At 43.7% G+C, this 20,202-nt stretch overlaps 1 protein-coding gene across 8 annotated transcripts in view; it reads left to right on the top strand.

Moving 5' to 3' along the window:
- Positions 1-11,482, top strand: part of ME3 (malic enzyme 3) — a 196,838-nt gene extending 185,356 nt beyond the window's left edge. For 2 of the 8 annotated variants that reach the window (XR_016233403.1, XR_016233404.1), the window contains 7 exons: positions 1,970-2,155; positions 2,436-2,549; positions 4,767-4,872; positions 5,440-5,582; positions 6,161-6,334; positions 9,837-9,935; positions 11,246-11,482. Coding sequence is in view for 4 of the 8 variants with exons in the window: in XM_008263027.5 (XP_008261249.3) it covers positions 2,058-2,155; positions 2,436-2,549; positions 4,767-4,872; positions 5,440-5,582; positions 6,161-6,334; positions 9,837-9,935; positions 11,246-11,407 (896 nt within the window). In the remaining 4 variants the exon portion in view is untranslated. The remainder of the gene's footprint in view (positions 1-1,969; positions 2,156-2,435; positions 2,550-4,766; positions 4,873-5,439; positions 5,583-6,160; positions 6,335-9,836; positions 9,936-11,245) is intronic. The other 6 variants (XM_008263027.5, XM_089332352.1, XM_089332358.1 and 3 more) reach the window with 4 other exon arrangements.
- Positions 11,483-20,202: the final 8,720 nt, after the last annotated feature.

Here is a 20,202-nt window from a genome sequence, read left to right as displayed (position 1 = left end):
AAGAATAACCCTTTTCTTTGCCCACTGGCTTCATAGCATGAAGAGCCCCAAATGGCCAAGTGGCAGTCTCCCATTCAATAGAACCACACTTTAAATGCTAATTGAAACATTTCCCTTTTGGAGACTAAAACCTCTAATCCATTAGAGCACAAAGTTGAAGAGATAGGAAACAAAAATTCTACAAGTGGTTTATTAGTTGAAATGGTGAGAGGAGCTCATCCCATTTCTACCTCTAGATTTCCAGATCACATATTCTGTCTCTAGGGGAATAACACAATGTATTCTAAACTTGGTTTACTAAGTCAAATCAGATATTGCCTCTTGTAAGGCAGAATCTTATAATCCCAAAGAATATTGCCTCAACTCAAGACTTAGATAAGTGATCAGTAGGCTGTTCTATTTATTTATTATGTCAGTTGCCCCTAGATAGGGCATATGCATTAAAACAAGTGAATTCCATAGCATGAGCCCATTGCTCCACTTCTTTTACTCTAAAATGAATTGTTTGATTAGAAGTCATGTAGTCTGGAGTAGATAAGGATGTTGAGTAGGCATTCCAAACAGATGCTCTATAGATGACAAATCCGTGTCCAGAATATGTATCTGTTCCAGTGGGAAAGATCTCTCTTTCCTGCCTATGACAGAAAGAGTCCAATGTAATCATTCACACAGTGACCAGTCCTTCCAGAAACTGGTGCCGTGGCCATTTTGTTATCCTTATTAAGATTCTGTTCTCATTATGTCTTTTGGTGAGCTTTATGTCCTTTGGTAGGGAGAAAATATCTTCATCTCCTTTACTTATTCCAAGAAGTCTATACACATATCCCTTTCTCAAACCTCCTCATCACCAACCTTACTGTTTTGTTCATTTCAAGTCCCTGACCACACAGCTAAATCATTAGCAACTGCTCATGAATATGTGTAGATCTAGCCATCTCTTGGGCCAAAATGCACAACCAAATTCACTACATGAAGTCATGTCAATTGTCCTTCACAATTTAGGGACTGTGGAGCCGAAACCTTACACTTCTAGTTGGTGTGAAATTGAGAATAATCTGCAATCCAGGCCTCATGTTTTTCTTCTCCTGGGTCAGCTGGTTTTAAGCAATTCCTAGTGAGGCCTTAAATATGGAGGAAGAAGTCATGCAGCAATAGTTCAAGTGAGTCCAAACCACCTGCTCACGCAGCTTACCTACCCCTTTTGGACACGCTGAAGCCACTTGATGATGACCTGCTTCCAGGTACACTGATCCTTATGACTCTGTGGGCAGCTCACATCACATGGCTACTTAATGTCTATGGTTGGCCTGTGTTCTCATTTTTAATGTGTTTTAAACCATTTATCCCCTAAACAAATCATTCTGTGAGGCAGGCTCACACTCTTTTATTTATTTATTTATTTATTTGACAGGCAGAGTGGACAGTGAGAGAGAGAGACAGAGGGAAAGGTCTTCCTTTGCCGTTGGTTCACCCCACAATGGCCGCAGCACGCCAGCCGCTGCGCACCACGCTGATCCGAAGCCAGGAGCCTGGTGCTTCTCCTGGTCTCCCATGCGGGTGCAGGGCCCAAGCACTTGGGCCATCCTGCACTGCACTCCTGGGCCACAGCAGAGAGCTGGACTGGAAGAGGAGCAACCGGGACAGAATCTGGCGCCCCGACCAGGGCTAGAACCCAGTGTGCCGGTGCCGCAGGCAGAGGATTAGCCTATTGAGCCGCAGCGCTGGCCAAGGCTCACATTCTTTTTGGCTTCTATTATATTATATTCATCACTGTCATTTCACTTATGAATGATGGTGGTAATAGCACCTGAATATCCAATCCTCTCTCCAAGGCTCAGTTAACAACCTGTGCTGTTTCTCAGACGAAGAATAGTTACCTATGAATGAAAGCATGGATTTGCTCCAAATTCTGCATGCCTATAGACTTGACTCCTGTAATGACTAAGGAAAATTTCATGTTCCCCCATAGGTCCTAAGTGTGGTAACTCTCCCAAGGATCTTCCATTGGATACTGAGTACAAATGACCAGAGATTGATCACAGACCATTCTGTTACAGGCACAGCATCTGTTGCTGTGGCAGGGATCCTAGCTGCTCTGAGAATCACCAAGAACAAGCTCTCTAATCACGTATTTGTTTTCCAAGGTGCTGGTGAGGTAGGTGCCATCATGGGGTTCCTACTGTTGTACCAGTGGGAAAATAAGTAGAGAAGTATCAACCATGGGATAGGTGCTATTGTGTGAAGAAGAAGTAAAACATTGCGATCACTGCAGCTTCCTGAACCCCAAAATTTGGATGTCTCAAGAGCAAGGACTCAACTGAGTCTCCTGGGAGCGGGGAGTTGGGGAAAAGAATGACTTCTTTCATTTAGCATCTGATAAATGTCGCACAGCTATTTGCCTTGTGTATGAACATTCTCTTTATGATATCTTCCAGGCAGCTATGGGCATTGCACATCTCCTTGTCATGGCCCTAGAGAAAGAAGGTGTACCCAAGGCAGAGGCCACAAGGAAGATCTGGATGGTGGACTCCAAGGGGTTGATTGTCAAGGTACTGCCAGTCAGGAGACCTGGAGGTTTCCTGACACCTACAGCTCCCACAAACCGGACTCGAAGAAGTTTCCAAGGGGCAAACTGTTCAGAATAAAGAAAAAGAGGGCAGTGGCCTAAGTCTCAAAGCAAATATCCCAAAATAGCTTTAATTGTTCTTGAACAGAAGTTTTGAATCTATGTGTGTGTGTGCCTCCTTTCAGTCTTTTTTCCCACCACTTCCTGCCTTGTACTAACCTCCATATTGAATCTTAATTCTTCAAAAGTCTTATGCTCTCTGTCCCATATCTTTGCACATTTTGTTCCTCTACCTGAAATAATCTTTCTCCTTCCATGTGCCCACTCAAAACCCTTAATATCTTCCCAGTTTTCTCCTTATCTTCTTTTAAAAGTTTTTCATTGGTTCGTTTTTCTTATTTCAGAATAGTGTTAAATTTACAAGACAAAAATTATGATGTAGGAATACAAAGAGTTCCCATTTATCCCTCACCCCATTTCTCCTATTAACATCTCATATTAATATCTTTGTCACAATTAATGAACCACACCCAGCTTCCACTATTTATTATTTGTTTCATATTCTTATTAAAAGCAAATGTTACCTCCTCTGAGAAGCTTTCTCTGTATATCTGGGTCACAATTAATTTCCTACATCTATATTCACGTGGGCCTCCCCTCCTTATGTTACACTCTCCACTTTGTAGGGCAGTTTCCCCTTTACCTGCCTGTTTCCTTACTAGGCTACATACTGTAGTCTCAGTGTCAGTACCTAGCACATGTTAAGCACACAATGTGTGAAGTATGAGTAAAAGAATGGATGAGAGTGAAATAGTCCAACTTCTTAACAGAATGTGGTGAGGGACACAACTGGCTGACCCCCTTCCTTGGGACTTTATTCAGCGTGCCATGATTTAATTCTCATAATTCCATTAACACAGAAAGTTAGTGGGAGATGGGGAACAATGGTAGAGATGGAAACAGGGAAGTACATGGGGTCATTGACCAAGAATAGCAGAGACCTTCAACAGAAACTGGCCTTTCTTTTGCTCCACAGGTACATAGATTCCTGCTGTTAAGATCTTGGGCCTAAAGATTCCTTTTCCTATCCCAGACCATTCCAGAGCACAGTCCCAACAAGTATAAGCTGTCAGAGGCATCACTATTTATTCCCTTCTACCCATATTTCCATATTCATTTTTCTCACCCCGCTGAGCTCATCTCTTCCCAAGGAGCTCCCAAATCTGAAATCTTCACTCTGGTTCTCATGAGGTCAGATGAGGATTCATCAGAAACACCTGTACCCAGTTACTAGCACTCATGCCAGCCTGCTACCCACTGACTTCTGTTTGAATAATGGAAGAAAGCTGGAGCTGTTTGGGCACAGCTGACCATTCTAAGCCTGTCCTGGATCTCAATTTAGTATCATTCACAGGAAGGTTAATGACTTTTGTAAAATACATTCAAATTAGCTCAGACGCCCCATCTCTCAACTAAGCCTAGTATGGGATGCCTTGGGACCAAAGGACTTAATGAGGCATTTCCTGAGACCATTTCTGTCCAGGCCTAGGAGGCCTTATCCCCAACAGCTCAAAGAAATTCTTTTTTTTTTTTTTTACTATTTTTATTTTTTTGACAGGCAGAGTGGACAGTGAGAGAGAGAGACAGAGAGAAAGGTCTTCCTTTGCCGTTGGTTCACCCTCCAACGGCCGCCGCGGCTGGCGCGCTGCGGCCGGCGCACCACGCTGATCCGATGGCAGGAGCCAGGTACTTATCCTGGTCTCCCGTGGGGTGCAGGGCCCAAGCACTTGGGCCATCCTCCACTGCACTCCCTAGCCACAGCAGAGAGCTGGCCTGGAAGAGGGGCAACCGGGACAGAATCCGGCGCCCCGACCAGGACTAGAACCGGGTATGCCGGTGCCGCAAGGTGGAGGATTAGCCTAGTGAGCCACGGCGCCAGCTAGAAATTCTTTATTAATTCTCCCTATGTAGTCTGGATTAAGTGAACATACACACACACACACACACACACACACACCTTTGGTTTCACCTTAGGTTTTACCAGGAAATCTGACCCAGAGGACAGGCCCTAAGGCTTCTGATTTCTTAAGACTAGAGTGGGCCCATCAGGGAATATTCTTGGAGTTTCCAAATGCATCCATTCCCTTGCCCAACAGGCCCTTACCACTACAGCTGCTTCGTATTCCTTCTTTTCCCACAGGGAAGGAGCCACCTCAACCATGAGAAGGAGATGTTTGCCCAAGACCATCCTGAAGTGAACTCCCTAGAGGAGGTGGTGAGGCTGGTGAAGCCTACAGTCATCATAGGTAGGAGCAGGAAGGCAACCCACTGCCTCGACCACTTAACCCTCTTGACTTGCAGATGGAGAGATGGGGGCTCAGCCCATGGAAACACAGCTCTGTCCCCTATCCCTTGTCCTTTTCAATGCCAGAAACTTCTGATGAATGACTACTCTATAAAAACCATAGAACTAAGGCACTAAAGTTGGGGTTTGGTGGTGCAGAATTACACAAAGCAATTGAAAAACACAGGGCTAACCAACTTGATATGAGTACTTCTGCCCTAAGGCAAGACCCTGGTGTCTCTCCCCAACTGGGGAACTGGGCCACTCTCAGTGCCAATGTGTAGGATTCCTTCCCAGATGCATCTAAACTGACAGGTAACTGAAGAGGGCCAGTGGTACCTTAGGAATGAACAGGAGGTCTCAGTTCAAGCAAGAAGACCCTTTTCCCTTGTGCTCCCTCAGTCCCTGTGGCAGATGCCATCCCCAAGATTCTTGAGTTGTTCATAGTGTACCTGATCCCCCCTACCTGCAGAGGAATGGGTTGTTTATACAGAGCAGGCATCCCCACTACCCACGCTTTTCCCTGTAGGTGTTGCTGCCATCGCAGGAGCCTTCACGGAGCAGATTCTGAGGGACATGGCCTCCTTCCACGAGCGCCCTATCATCTTTGCCCTGAGCAACCCCACCAGCAAAGCCGAGTGCACAGCTGAGAAGTGCTACCAGGTCACGGAGGTCAGAGGGGAGTCCTTCCTTCCCCTGGCTGAAAGGATACAATAACTATGAATAACCCTATAAAGCTGAAAAAATTCCTATATCACTGATGAGCCAATTGATGTTCAGAAAGATTAAGTAACTTTTTCAAGGTCACAGAGCTAGTAAGAAGTGGAACTGGTCCTCAAACTCAGATCTGATTCAAAAACCCATGCTCCCACTGTTATGCTATACTGTCAGGATTCCCACTAAGTAGAAAAGAGCTTTGGAAGAACCCAGGACCTGAGGCACTTGTAGACTCCAGGCCATTTTAATTTCTGTCATGTCCTGGGTTGGCCTGCTCAGGAGGTGACGTGAAAAAGCTACCATAACTCCATCAGCATCCAGCACTTTCTTAACTCTCAGTAACTCAGGTGGGGGCTGAGCTTTCTGGTCAAATAAACAAGTATGCTTTGAGCACCTGCCATGTTCTCAGCTCAGTGCTGGCAGTTGGGAGAGGATGAAGTAGGGCCCAAAATTTGGGAGATAAGGCTGGACCACCATTGTTGCATGCTAAAGCAGTCTCCAAGCTCCATCTCTGGTTTTCTTCCTGCCTCCAGGGCCGAGGAATCTTTGCCAGTGGTAGTCCTTTTAAGAGTGTGACTCTGGAAGATGGCAAGACCTTCATTCCCGGGCAGGGAAACAATGCCTATGTGTTCCCCGGAGTGGCACTGGGAGTCATCGCCGGCGGGATCCGGCACATTCCAGACGAGATCTTCCTCCTGACAGCAGAGGTATTACCATCCTTGCTCCTTCAAATGTTCCCAGGAAGGCCTGTGTGTCAACACCAGCACCCCTCCTTTCACTTCTTCTACCCACCTGCCCCTAAGCCTTGCAGTGGATTCCCAAAGTCCTTGAACCACAAGTATCTCTCAAAATCAGCTTGAGGCTTGGCCTTCTTTCCAATTACATACAAGGTTTTTGAAGAAGTATGGGGAATAGTTAAGGAGGTACCACCAGTTAGGGACATATCTCATACTGCCCGCTGCCTCCAAGCAGTGCCATCTAGATGCTGAGACAAAGGAGATGCCATAAAAACACCTGAAAATGGGGTATATGGACCATGACAGGTGTTAGCGTCTTCCAGTCACAGGCCTCAGCCACCTCACTAGGGAAACTGACTGCAGTAAACACCACTAGGACAGCCTTCTGTAAGGGAGTGGGGTGGGGAGGGTGGTGGTTTGTATGCCTGGTTTTGCCTACCGTGATCCTGAGCACCAGTATGTGGGAGGAGTTAGGATGTACCGGTTCCAAGAATCTTGTTAGAAAATCTCGCATAAGAGTTTTATCCTGGGCCCAGTACTGAAAGAATTCATTAAGAATGACAGTCTATGAAGCAGGTGTTTGGTGTAGTGGTTAAGATACTGCTTGGGATGCCCACATCCCTTGGTGCGTCTGTGTTTGAGTCCCATCTATGCTCGTGATTCCAACGTCCTACATATGCACACCCTGGGGAGCAGCAGGTGATGGATCAAGTAAGTGGGTCACTGCCATGTACTCAGCAGACCTATATTCAGTTCCTGGCTCCTGGCTTTAGCCTGGCCCAACGATTGCTGTTGGGATCATTCGGGGAAATGAACCAGTGAATGGGAGATCTCTGTCTACAGGTCTCCTTCTCTTCTCTCTCTCTGCTTTCAAATATAAAAAAATTATTAAAAAGTAAAGAATGACAGCCCACATTCATAATAATGGTTATTAATAACAGTTACTATGGCTGACGTGATTTATCAAGTGTTTACTAAGTGCCAGACACTTGACATTTATCCTCATTCAGGAAACCTAGGCATAGAAATGTCTCTGTTGGGAGGTTAAGCTAATCACAGCTATACACAAATGTTCAACAGCTTTATACCCTATGAGTTCCAAAGTCTCTCCTGAGACTTCTAACATCCTTTTGTATTTCCTCCTTGCAGAGCCTGAAAACAATGAGACATGGGATTGGCTTCCATGCCTCCCTGTCTGGATTCACTTCTGTGAGTCCCACAGTGGGCTGCCTCATGTTCCAAGTCCCATCTTACTATGCCTAGTCTTTGAGCACTGCTTCTGCAAGGCCATGCAAGTAATGTGCCCTGAAGTCATCTCAGCCGCCTCCAATGCACACTAATTATGACTTCAGTGCATGTTGCCTATTATGTGTTTGTTTCTTCTCATTGATATAATGAGTGTCCTTGTCCTTTGACTGTGGACAGAGCTGTTTGAAACACCCACTGGATGGGAAGAACCATTTCCTGCTTGGAATCAGCACAAAAGCAAATTTTCCTGTTGTGCAGAAACACAGTTGCTAGAGTCTTGCCTGTGTAATCCCATGAGATGTCCATATGCCCATCCCCAGAGAGTTCATCTCCATCATTTCACAATATCCATAAATTAAAGAGGAACTCTCCTCAACCTATTTATCAGGCACCTTCTGTGAGCTGCATAAGGCCCCCTACCTTTAGGAGCTGACTGGCCTTTGAAGGCCTGGCAAGTTACATTTCTGAAAAGGGTACTCTTAGTTAAGAGAGCTTAAGTTGAATTTTATTTTCCTTTGGAAAATTAATTTAGGCATTAGGATATTGACATGCACTATCTCATTTCACCTGAATAACACTGTAAAATAGCTATTTGTGCACAGCCTTGTGTTACAGGCAGTAAAGTAAAGCACAGAGACTAAGTAACTTGCCCAAGGTCCCTGGGCTTGTGAATGTCAGTGACTGGAAGATCCCACCAATTTGATTCTATGCTGCAGCAGAGTATTTCCAATGTCCAACATGTAAGAAGTGGCCACACAGACTGTGATCTACCAGTTCATACAATAACTTTTCTAGGTATAGATCTAGCCCTGGAAATGCTGCTTCTCTCTTATCAATCCATATTCTATACCTCCACAAAGAGAACCCTTCAATATATAGATCAGGTCAAGTCTCTTTCCTCATTCAGGTTTCTGTGTGGCTCCTTGGTCCTTATGGGATAAAGTCCAAACTCTTTACCACAGCTCCCATACATGGTACGGCATCGCCATTTCTCCTTTCCTCTCCAGCCTCACTTTTACGCTCTACATACTATTAGCCCATCCAATGTGCTATTTTCAGTCTTGCATCCATGCTCTGTCTTGCTCTGTCACTTCCACACATTTGTGTATGCTATTCCCTTTCCCCTTTTCAAGTAATTCATATTTTATCCTTCAGCTATCAGTCTGTGATACTACTTCTGGGAAACCTTTCCTATACATGGTAGACAAGACCTTGCCTTCCCCTATGCCTTTAAATCCCCATCTCTCCACATTCACCCATTGTGTTATAATTTCTCTTGCTAACTGTCCACTGACACCAGTCTCCAAGGGGGAAAGGTCAATGACTTCTTCACTATGGATCTTCAGCACCTAGCACAGAGCCCAGCATATCACAGAGCTCAGTGATATTTGAATAAATGAATGGAAAGGAGAGATGAGATGAGAACGTGGAAGGCGGCAGAGGGGAACAGCCCCCACTTATCTAATGTCTACCAACTCTGAGGCAAGACCAACTCCTTAGCCTTGTCACTTCTGGGACACACAGTTCCCAGCTTTCTCCAAGCTTAAAGTAGACACCAGAAGATTGGTTGGGAGTAGACTCAGAGCCACCACATGAAATAGGCTGATGTGCAAGGCTGGCTGAGCAGCAGCACCTGAGGCTGGAGGATGAGGCTCGACCCTCAAAGGTAGGTTCTGAATCTGGGGGAGAAGCCGTAGGAGGTTCTGTTCCCAGGAAGGTGTTCTTGGCACACTTATTTAGATAAGTCATCAGATATATCTACTTGCTGGTGAAAAGGCATTCCTTGGATTGGAATCAAGCCTGGAAGGCAGAGTTCAAGGAGCCCTGAACACAGAAAACATCACCTATACAGGCCTCCAAGATGGTTAAAAGCATGCAGAGGAGGCTATAATCCAGGAAGGGGCAAAGGAATCCCAGTGCAACAGCCCAGAGATCCCATGATCTTTGCTTTTCAGGCCACAGGTTTATTCATTTTGCTCGTAGTGATTCCCCCTTAGAATTCAGAGAGCCTCATGTTGTTTTAAACCTCAGCCAGTCTCACATTATAGAAAGAGTGTATCCTTGCTTAGGCCCAAGCATTACACTCTCCTGGGGATAAGAGATGGCAAAGTGGGGACCATACGGCTTGACTACACATATGGGGCAGAGGGTACAGGGTAATGGGTTGGGCTTGTTTTGGGAAGGCAGCAACTTGTTCCTTTCGGTTTTCTCTTTCTTTCTCCAGCAAATTGCCCAGGAGGTCTCTGAGCATCATCTGTCCCAGGGGAGATTGTACCCACCCCTCAGCACCATCCGAGATGTGTCTCTGAGAATTGCCATCAAAGTAAGGGGCACCCTACCACTGCAATATGGGTAGTGAGGTGCAACATATTCTCTGCCTGTGACCTTAGGAGGAGTAAGGGGTTGGCAACTGTGGAGACATCTTGAGCTCCTTGGGCTACATTGCATGCAACCCAAAGATTGGATGGCAAATTCCTGCCTACAACGTGAGCCCATCAAAGTCTGTTGTCTTATGGACTGGAATGTGGGTAGAACTTTTTTACATGAATCATAAGTGCCCACTCATTAGAAAAGTCAGCTAGCACAGTATCATGGAAAGAGCCCAGGTTTTGAAATCCCTGGTCTGCCAATCTGCAGTGGCAATTTTGGCCCAATCACTTCATTTCCTTTTAAGCCTGTTTCCTCCTTTTCTAAAGGGGCCAGTAATTCTCCTCTCCCAGAGTGCTGGAAGAGATTAAAAGAGAATAGTGAGAGAGATGTACACCCAGTGACAGCCTGGCCAGAATAGATGGTCATTCTTCCCTTTCTCAGAATTGCTGAGTCATGAGATGATCAGATTCATGGAATAGTCCAACTTACAAGACTATGCAGAGGTTATGGATTTAAAAGAATCAGATACTAGCCCAACACTGATAATTGTTGAAGCTGGATAATGAATACATGAGAGTTTACTATACTATTATTTCTTTTAGTGTGTGTTTTACATTTTCAGTGATAACTTTAATAAATAATTTCACAAAATACATTGTGTAATAATACACTCCCATGAGTTGTTCAGAGCAGGACTGAGAATTAGTTTGCAAGATAAACTGTCCAGGTCAAAGCTCAGTTTTTCCCCATCTAGGTCCTTCCTTTTGGGGATATTTAGATTCATTCTTTTCTAAAGCCATGTCTAATACCCAGAGAATACCCCTAATATCCCTGAGCCTGCTCATTCAATTCATTTCTCATACTCAGGAGGTGAAAAAAATACCAGGTACTAGATCCTTTTAGCTGCCATCCAATTGTATCCTTTCATTATTCCACTGAAAGGTTTTATTATCCTTGCTTTACAAATGAAGAAACAAGGATAATTTCACCACAGAGGATCCACAAGTAGTTGGAAGCAGGGAGAACTTAAGATTGAGACCTCTTGACCCTGGCATAATATATAGTACATTGCAATATCACAGTGCTGCCTGTAAAGGAAAAAAGCTTAAAATCTTTCTTATCCAGTGGCTTTGTGGGTCATGACTCATGAAAGAGAGGCATCTGATTCTTGAAAGGGTATTGCCTTCTCCAGGATCCCAAGCAGGGATGTTTAGGCAGGTCCCTCTTAGAACCACTTCCTCAGAAACCATGTTTTGTCTCTAGGTCCTCAACTATGCGTACAAACACAACCTGGCCTCCTACTACCCAGAGCCCAAGGACAAGGAGGCTTTTGTGAGATCCCTGGTCTACACTCCAGACTATGACTCCTTCACGCTGGACAGCTACACTTGGCCCAAGGAAGCCATGAGTGTTCAGACAGTCTGATGTAGTTTCAAGGGATGCTGTGGAGCTGATGAAGACCAGAGTAACACCCACAATACAAATTGGTTCCAAAATGGTCATCTTTGTTGTGTGCTTTTTTTTTTCTTTGAACATTGATCCATTAGTTACAAAGTATTGGCCAGGCCTTCTGAGAAATACAGAATCCTATCTTTACAGAGCTCAGGGTCTGGAAGAGGACATTGAACAACTCATTTTGCCATAAGGGTGAAAGTGGTAAGTCCATATAGGAAGTGCAGATAAAAGTCAAGGGCCCTTCCAGAAGGAAGAGTGTAGTTCCTGTGAGGACATAGAGAAGGCTTCAGAGGGAGTACTGTTTGCAAGGAGTCCCAAGAGTGAAGGAGGAAGGGAATGGTAAGGAGAACAGAACCGTGAACACAGCCTATAGCCAGAAAGCCTATATAGCCCACCTATCAGAGAATTCAGTTCCTGTCAGAGGAACACATAGCCTTCAATATCTAGCATGGTATGAAGGCTGAGTGGCAGCAGACAGCTCTCCAGTCAAGAATGGTCACTTCCTCATGTGCTACTGAATATCAGATATTCTTTTTTAGTTATTACTAAGTGGGAAACCAGGGAAATGTGGGCAAGGAGGATCAGCATGTCAAGGAGTGAGAAGGGACAGGCAAGGAAGTGATGAGTACCATAGGGAGTTCTTAGGAAAATTTAATTTCATCCTCTGGCTTTGAAACACACTTTGCCTCTCATCCTTCACTCACTCACTGGAGTATTTGAGTGACCCAGAGAAACTTTCTTACAGACATGATCTATTCTATAAGATCCATTCTATAATGATCCATCCTGGGTATTTTGTAGATCAAGTTCAGCAAAAATCTTCACTCTCTCATGGCAGCAGATCCCACAACATAGATGATTGGTGTGCAGAAAAAGCTTTCAGCCCCCTGCAAAAACACTGTGGAGTTACTAAGACCTGTTGGGATGGTAGCTTCTGATCTCTGGGGTATAATTCTGCTGAAAATTCAATCTCAGTAGCTCTTATCACAGCTACTTCCTTGGTGCTCAAGCACATCCTAGAATATCCTAAGAAAACATCTCTCCTCTATAATCCTTGGGCTCACAGAGCCAAGAAATTATTAAGATGATTTGAAGAATGAAGTGACAATTTAAACACCAGGGAATGTTTTACGCTATCTTTTTTGTGTCATGTCCTTCGACTTCCTCTGTACCTCTACTGCCCTTCTGCCATGATTTGTCCCCTAAGAGTTCACATGCTAGAACCTTGATCCCCATTGTGGTATGGCAGTGATAGCATAGTTGAACCTTTAAGAGGTGGGGTCTAGCAGGTAGTAATTAGGTCATTAGGAAGCATCACCCTTGAAAGGTATTTATGTAGTTATCAAGGGTCTCTGCTGAATTCCCATGAGAGTGGGTTGTTAAAAGACAGAGTCTGACCCTTTGACTGGATCTGGCTTCCTCTCTTGTGATATGATCCCTTCCTCCAGAACGTGCTTCCACCATGATACTATCTGCCATGTTGTGATATAAACAGAAGGGTTCTCACCAGAGACCAAACAGATAAGACCACCTGATCTGGGATTTTCAGCTTCCAAATCTGTAAGCTTAATAAACCTCTCTTCTTTATAAAGTATCCAGCTTTGGGTATTTTGTACAACAAAAGAAAACAGACCGGGGGCCAGCACGGTGGCGTAGCAGGTAAAGCCATCACCTGCAGTGCCAGCATCCCAAATGGGTGCCAGTTCAAGTCCCAGCTGCTCCACTTCCAATCCAGCTCTTTGCTCTGGCCTGGGAAAGCAGTGCAAGATGGCCCAAGTCACTGGGCCCCTGAACCTGTGTGGGAGACCCAGAAGAAGCTCCTGGCTCCTGGCTTTGGATTCACCCAGCTCTAGCTATTGCAGCCATTTGGAGAGCAAACCAGAGGATAGAAGACCTTGCTCTCCCTCTCCCTCTCCCTCTCCCTCTCTCTCTCTCTGCCTCTGCTCTCTGTAACTTTGCCTTTCAAGTAAATAAATACATCTTTTAAAAAATAGAAAAGAAGAAAACAGACTAACACAACTTCCTTTATAATCAATGTAATGGAAAACAATAGAAAAAATTAATGAAACAAAAATAAGTTCCTTGAAAAGGTCAACTAAATCAACAAACTTTAGGTATACTGCCCAAGACATTTTTTTTAAAGTACATTTACAAATATAGAACAACTCAAATACTTCTTGCCAGCACTAAGAATATGCACATTCAAGCCTGTGTTCTTACACATGCTTAGGCTTTCTACCTGTGAAGGCCTTCCCTCCCATTCCCCACCCTTTCCAGTTAAATTTCTTTTTTTTTTTATTTTTATTTTTTGACAGGCAGAGTGGACAGTGAGAGAGAGACAGAGAGAAAGGTCTTCCTTTGCCGTTGGTTTACCCTCCAATGGACGCCGCGGCCTGCACGCTGCAGCCAGCGCACCGTGCTGATCAGATGGCAGGAGCCAGGTACTTATCCTGGTCTCCCATGGGGTGCAGGGCCCAAGCACTTGGGTCATCCTCCACTGCACTCCCTGGCCACAGCAGAGAGCTGGCCTGGAAGAGGGGCAACCGGGACAGAATCCGGTGCCCCGACCGGGACTAGAACCCGGTGTGCCGGCACCACAAGGCGGAGGATTAACCTAGTAAGCCGCGGCCGGCTCCAATTAAATTTCAATTGGCCACAGCATTCTGTCTGGAGACATCATTCATCCTTGGAGTTCAAGTGCAATTGGGTCTATGAAGTCTTTCTGACTCACCTAGGAAGAGTTAATAATTGTAAATCAATAACAGAAAAAAATAGAAGGTGTATCACAAAAAACAAACACGCAAAAAACAGCATTTTTATTCACCAACACTGAATTAGTTGAGAAAGAGAGTATATAAGCAATTACATCACAAAAGCTACAAAAAAGTACTGTGTAATAAATTTAACAAAGGATGTGAAAGACTTTCACAATGAAAGCTACAAGAAACTAATGAAAGAAATGGAAGACACACACACAAAGGACACACACACAAACAGACTTTCTATGTTCATCGACTGAAGAATTAATATGATGAAAATATCAACACCACCCAAGGCAAACGCCATCAAAATACCAGTACCATTCGTCAAAGAACTAGGAAACACAATGCTAAAAGTCACATGGAAGCACGAAAGACACAAAGTTTGTTTTGACCTTCGTAGGAAGGCAGATTCACTTTGAAAATCCCCTCTAGTTAGGTCATTAATATGAATCTCAGCAGTGCGGGCAGAATTTTTCCAAATGCGATCTTAAGCAGAGGCAACAAGGCTAGTTACGAGAAAATGTGCACCACAGACTCATTTTTCCAAGACTCATTTTTAAAAGACTGGTAGGACTCAAAACCCAGAGTCCCTAGTGGGCCTTGTACTACCAACTTTCAGTGAGCAAATGAGGGAACTAATGATTTCCAGCCGACACAGACCTTGGGCCTCTAGGCACCTTCGCTTGCCCCCAGGCTGCAGCACCCCAGGGGGGCCCTGTGCCTCCTCCAAATCTGCAGACACTAGGGGCAAGGATCGTAGGGGCATGTCTCCAGCTCCTAGAAGGTGAAATCAAAACCTGGCAGATCTCCGTGAGCTAGAAAGTGGAAGGCCTCTCATATGCCCATGCACAGAAGGAAATGCTTCATTTCTTTAAGAGACTGGGCAGATAGCATTTGATACCGCCCAAGTCAATGCCTTCCCTGGGCATCGCCCCGAAGGCTGTGCTACCTGGGGCTTGCACCCGACCAGCCTGGGCGCATGCGCTGGGGCCTTGGCCACTCCTTCCAGCCCCTCGCACCACGGCCTCCGCCCTTCCTTACCTCGTTCCTCCCAGGAAGCTGCTGCGCACTGCTCCCACGTCTTCCTCCCATTGAGCATCAGTTCTGAGGCTGGGACATAGGTCTGCTTTCTGGAAACACTGTTACTCAGCGCCATCCTGCCAAACCGCCTCCCTTTCCTGGGCCCTGCTGTGGCGGTCTTCACACGCAGCAGCTTCCCCGTTGAGTTGGTGTCTCCAGCAATGGGCCTCCAAGGGCTCCAGGCCACCGATGCCTTCTGTGGGGTGAACGCAGGGGCGAAGGGTGTAAGAGGAGCGGTCGGTACACGTGGCCTCTACCGCCTGAGGCGTGAGAATACTGAGGTGACGCTGGGCGGGGCTTGCGCTGACGGAAGGGACACACCGATGACGCAGGCAATGGGCGTGGCTTCTGTCCTCGTGGCCATTTCCGGCAGTTTGAAGGCTGTTCAGAAGATCCTGGCTGGCAGTGGGCCCTTGGACCTCTTGGGACCCCGGAAACAAGTCAAGGACCGATTCGGGCTTGGGTTTGGTCTTGGCACAAGGCCCTGGGCCGCAGGCGTGAGGGCTCCTGGACACCTTGCTATGCTGTGCCAGGAATGTGAGGCTGAGCCTGCGACACTGCTGACGTTCATTCTCGAGGACAAGGACAGACAGGTGAAGGCTTGACGTGAAGACTCTAGGGCGAGGCTTCTGTAGGTGTTGCACGTCTTATCCCTGCCAGTTTCCCCACTGCATAAATGGTGACCGAATTAAAAAGAAAAAGAAAAAAGAACTTCAACCAGGTCTCCCTTGTGGGTGCAGGGGCTCAAACACTTGGGCACATTAACAGAGAGCCGGATTGCAAGTAAAGCAGCTAGGATGCAAAATGGTGCCTATATAACGTGCCAGCGCTGCAGGTGGTGGCTTTATCCACTGTGCCACATGGCCAGCCTCACAGATCAAATATTGAAAGAAAAAATAACTCCAATCCTAAACACACTTTAAATAAAGGAGGTGGTATGTCCTTCCTAAAACATTCAGTGATACTGTATTAGCCTGATCTCAAAGCCAGACAAAGACACCACAAGAAAAGTGCAGACCAATGAATGTCCTTCATGAGTATTTAAGGGACTTCAAAAAGTTTGTGGAAAAAAATAGAAATTAAAGATGTTTATTTTGGATGCAAAAAAATTGAAATTCATGATAAGCATTTTCCATGAAGTTTTTGAAGCCCCCTCATTGATGCAAAAATCATAAACAAAATGCACTAACATATAGAACGTAGCAACATCACATAAAAGTTACAATTCCTTGGATTTACTCCCAGGAATGCAATGCTGTCTTAATAGTCAAAAATCACTTGATTTGGGGCCAGCACTGTGGTGCAGTAGGTTTAAGCCCTGACTAGAGTCGGCATCCCATATGGGTGCCGGTTCGAGTCCTGGCTGGGAAAGCAGTGGAGGATGGCCCAAGTCCTTGGGCCCCTGTACCCACATGGGAGACCCAGAAGAATCTCCTGGCTCCTGGATTCAGATCAGCTCAGCTCTGGCCGTTGCAGCCATACAGGGGTGAACCAGAGGATGGAAGACCTTTCTCTCATCTCTACCTCTCTCTGTAACTCTTTCAAATAAATCTTTTTTGATAATCAGTTTATTACAGTATATTAATTGGAGAAAGGACAAAAACTACACATTTTATGCCAACAGATGTGGGAAAAATAATTGACAACATCACCCATTTATCATCAAACCACCAACAAAGTAAGAAAAGAATAGCCGTAACCTGATGAAGGGCATCTATAAAGAACAGCCTTTATTATCAAACCAGACTTAATGGCAAAAGGATGAATACTTTCTCCCTAAGATCTGGAACCAGCAAGGATGTTGTTTTTAACACTTCTAGACAGCAAAGAGGTCTAGCCAATGCAATAAAAGAAGAAAAAGAAATTAAAGCCTTCAAGGCTCAAAAGGAATTCTTTAAAATGCTTTTATTCACAGATAATGTAATCCTGCATGTAGAAAACATCAAACACAGACATTCCACCTTTCTCTGTCTCTATTAGAACTAATAAGTGAATATATAAAGATCACTAGATATAAAGTCAATGTATAAAACTCAGTTGCATTTCTACATGCTAGCAGGAAACAGTCCCCAAAATAAATGATTTCATTCACCCTAGTTTCAACAAGAAAAAAATATACAGAAATAAAGAAATGTAAATCTTAAAGAGATCAAAATAATAAATATTCAATGTTCATGGCTTTGAAGACTCAATATTGTCAAGAATGTAATTCCCCTCAAGTTGATCTATAAACTCAAACCCCATCCAATGCCATACCCATAGGACTTTTGGGGAGGGTAGAAATTGACAAACTATTCCTAAAATTTATGTAGAAATTCAAAGGACCTAGAATAGCAAACATAAAAAAAGAACAACTTTAAAATGAAGAGTGTTTGGGCCATAGCCTAGGATATCAGAATCCCATATGCATGCCAGTAAAGTCCCAGTTGCTCCACTTCCAATCAAGCTCCCTGCTGATGGCCTGAGAAAGCAGCAGAAGATGGCTCAAGTGTTTGGGCCCCTACCACTTTTGTGAGAGACTTGGATGAAGCTCATGACTCCTGACTTCAGCCTGGCCCAGCCCTGGATGTTAAAGCCATCTGAGGAGTGACCCAGTAGATGGAAGATCTCTATCTCTTCCTCTCTCTATAACCCTGATTTTCAAATAAATAAAAAAATCTTAAAATGTTTTTAAATAAACAGAAGAATGTTTAAAACTTAAAAAAAAAGGACTACTCAATTTCAAAACCTTACGATAGACATACAATGATCAAGACTGTGGTCATACAGAAAAATGAAACAGAAAAGTTCACAAATCAGTTCTTACATTTATGGTAAAGTGATTAATTTTTACCAAAACAACCAAGATAATTCAGTGAGGGAAAGGATAGTGCAGGGACGACTGGATATACAAATTTTTTTAAAAAAAAGAACACGGATTGGGGCTGGCGCAGTGGAGCTGTCTACAGTGCTGGTATGCCATATGGGCACTAGTCTGAGTACAGCTGCTCCACTTCTGTTCCAGCTCCTATTTATGTGCCTGGGAAAGCAGCAGAAGATGGCCCAAGTCCCTGGATCCCCGCTATCCCTTGGGAGACCCAGAAGAAGCTTCAGGCTACTGGTTTCAGCCTGGCCCAACCCTGGCCATTGCAACCATTTGGGAAATGAACAAGTGGATGGAAAATCTATCTCACTCATTTTCTCTCTCTCTCTCTCTCTCGTTCTGTCCTTCAAATGAATAAATAAATCTTAAAAAAAAGAACTCAGATAATTTACACTGTACACAGAAATGGATCACGGACTTAAGTAGAAAAGCTAAACTGTAAAATTTCTAGAAGAAAATAGAGCAAGAATATTTGTGATTTGGGTTGAGGAGAGTTCTTAGATACAGTATTAAAAGCATGATTCGTAAAAGAAAAAAGGTAAATTCCACTTCACAAAAATTTAAAATTTGTGCTTTAAAATATATAATTAAGGGAGGAACAGACAAGCAGTGGAGTATGAGGAAATATTTGCAAATTATATATCTGATAAAGGAATTGGTTCCGGAATATATAAAAAACACAATTCAGTAAAATTAAAGCCAAAGTTTTAATATGCACAAAATATATGTGAATGGCTAATAAGCACATGAAAAGATATTTTAAATAATTAGTCATGTGAAAATTAAAACCACGAAAGCCAAGACACTCTGGCAAAAAAAAAAAAAAAAAAAAAAAAAAAAAAAAAAAAAAACCACCTAAATGAAAGATCTCTGTGAGTGAGATCCCAGTCGAAAGAACAGGTCTTCAAAGAAGGAGGTACCTTTCTCTGAAGGGAGGAGAGAACCTCCACTTTGACTATGACCTTGTCTAAGCAAGATAAGAGTCAGAGAACTCAAGGGGCTTCCATAGCCTTGGAAACTCATGACTGGAGCATAGGGAGATTACTGATGCCATAAACAGGAGTGTCAATTTGTAAAGTCAACAACAGGAGTCACTGTGCACTTACTCCTCATGTAGGATCTCTGTCCTTAATGTGCTGTACATTGAGGCTTAACGCTATAACGAGTACTCAAACAGTATATTTCACTTTGTGTTTCTATGGGGGTGCAAACTGTTGAAATCTTTACTTAATGTATACTAAACTGATCTTCTGTAAAAAAAAAAAAAAAAAAAGAAGAAGAAGAAATTATCAATTCCCAACTTGACTCTCACTGGGATTAAACATGACAATAGGTCTGATCTGATTTCATCATCATTTAAAAAAAAATCATCTATTATTTTTCACTTTATGTTTCTGTGTGGGAGCAAACTGTTGAAATCTTTACTTAATGTATGCTAAACTGATCTTCTGTATATAAAGAGAATTGAAAATGAAAAAAAAATATGCCATGTGACAGTGGATATATTAACCAGACTGTTAATTATTATTTTTCTACTTTTATTTTGAATATCAGTATGATTGCATATATATTGCCTCTATGTAGCTTCTTTTTTTTTTTATCTTTTATTTAATGAATATAAATTTCCAAAGTACGACTCATGGGTTACAATGGCTTCCCCCCCCATACCGTCCCTCCCACCCACAACCCTCCCCTTTCCCACTCCCTCTCCCCTTCCATTCACATCAAGATTCATTTTCAATTATCTTAATATACAGAAGATCAGCTTAGTATACCTTAAGTAAGGATTTCAACAGTTTGCTCCCACACAGAAACATAAAGTGAAAAATAATAGATGATTTTTTTTAAATGATGATGAAATCAGATCAGACCTATTGTCATGTTTAATCCCAGTGAGAGTCAAGTTGGGAATTGATAATTTCTTTTTTTTTTTTTTTTACAGAAGATCAGTTTAGTGTACATTAAGTAAAGATTTCAATCGTTTGCACCCCCATAGAAACACAAAGTGAAATATACTGTTTGAGTACTCGTTATAGCATTAAGCCTCAGTGTACAGCACA

Source organism: Oryctolagus cuniculus, chromosome 1 (genome assembly GCF_051225735.1).
Source record: "Oryctolagus cuniculus isolate XC-2025 breed Fujian yellow rabbit chromosome 1, ASM5122573v1, whole genome shotgun sequence".
NCBI classification, from domain to species: Eukaryota; Metazoa; Chordata; class Mammalia; order Lagomorpha; family Leporidae; genus Oryctolagus; species Oryctolagus cuniculus.
Note: the sequence above shows the minus strand (reverse complement) of the source record. Positions and strands in the feature narration are given on the sequence as shown.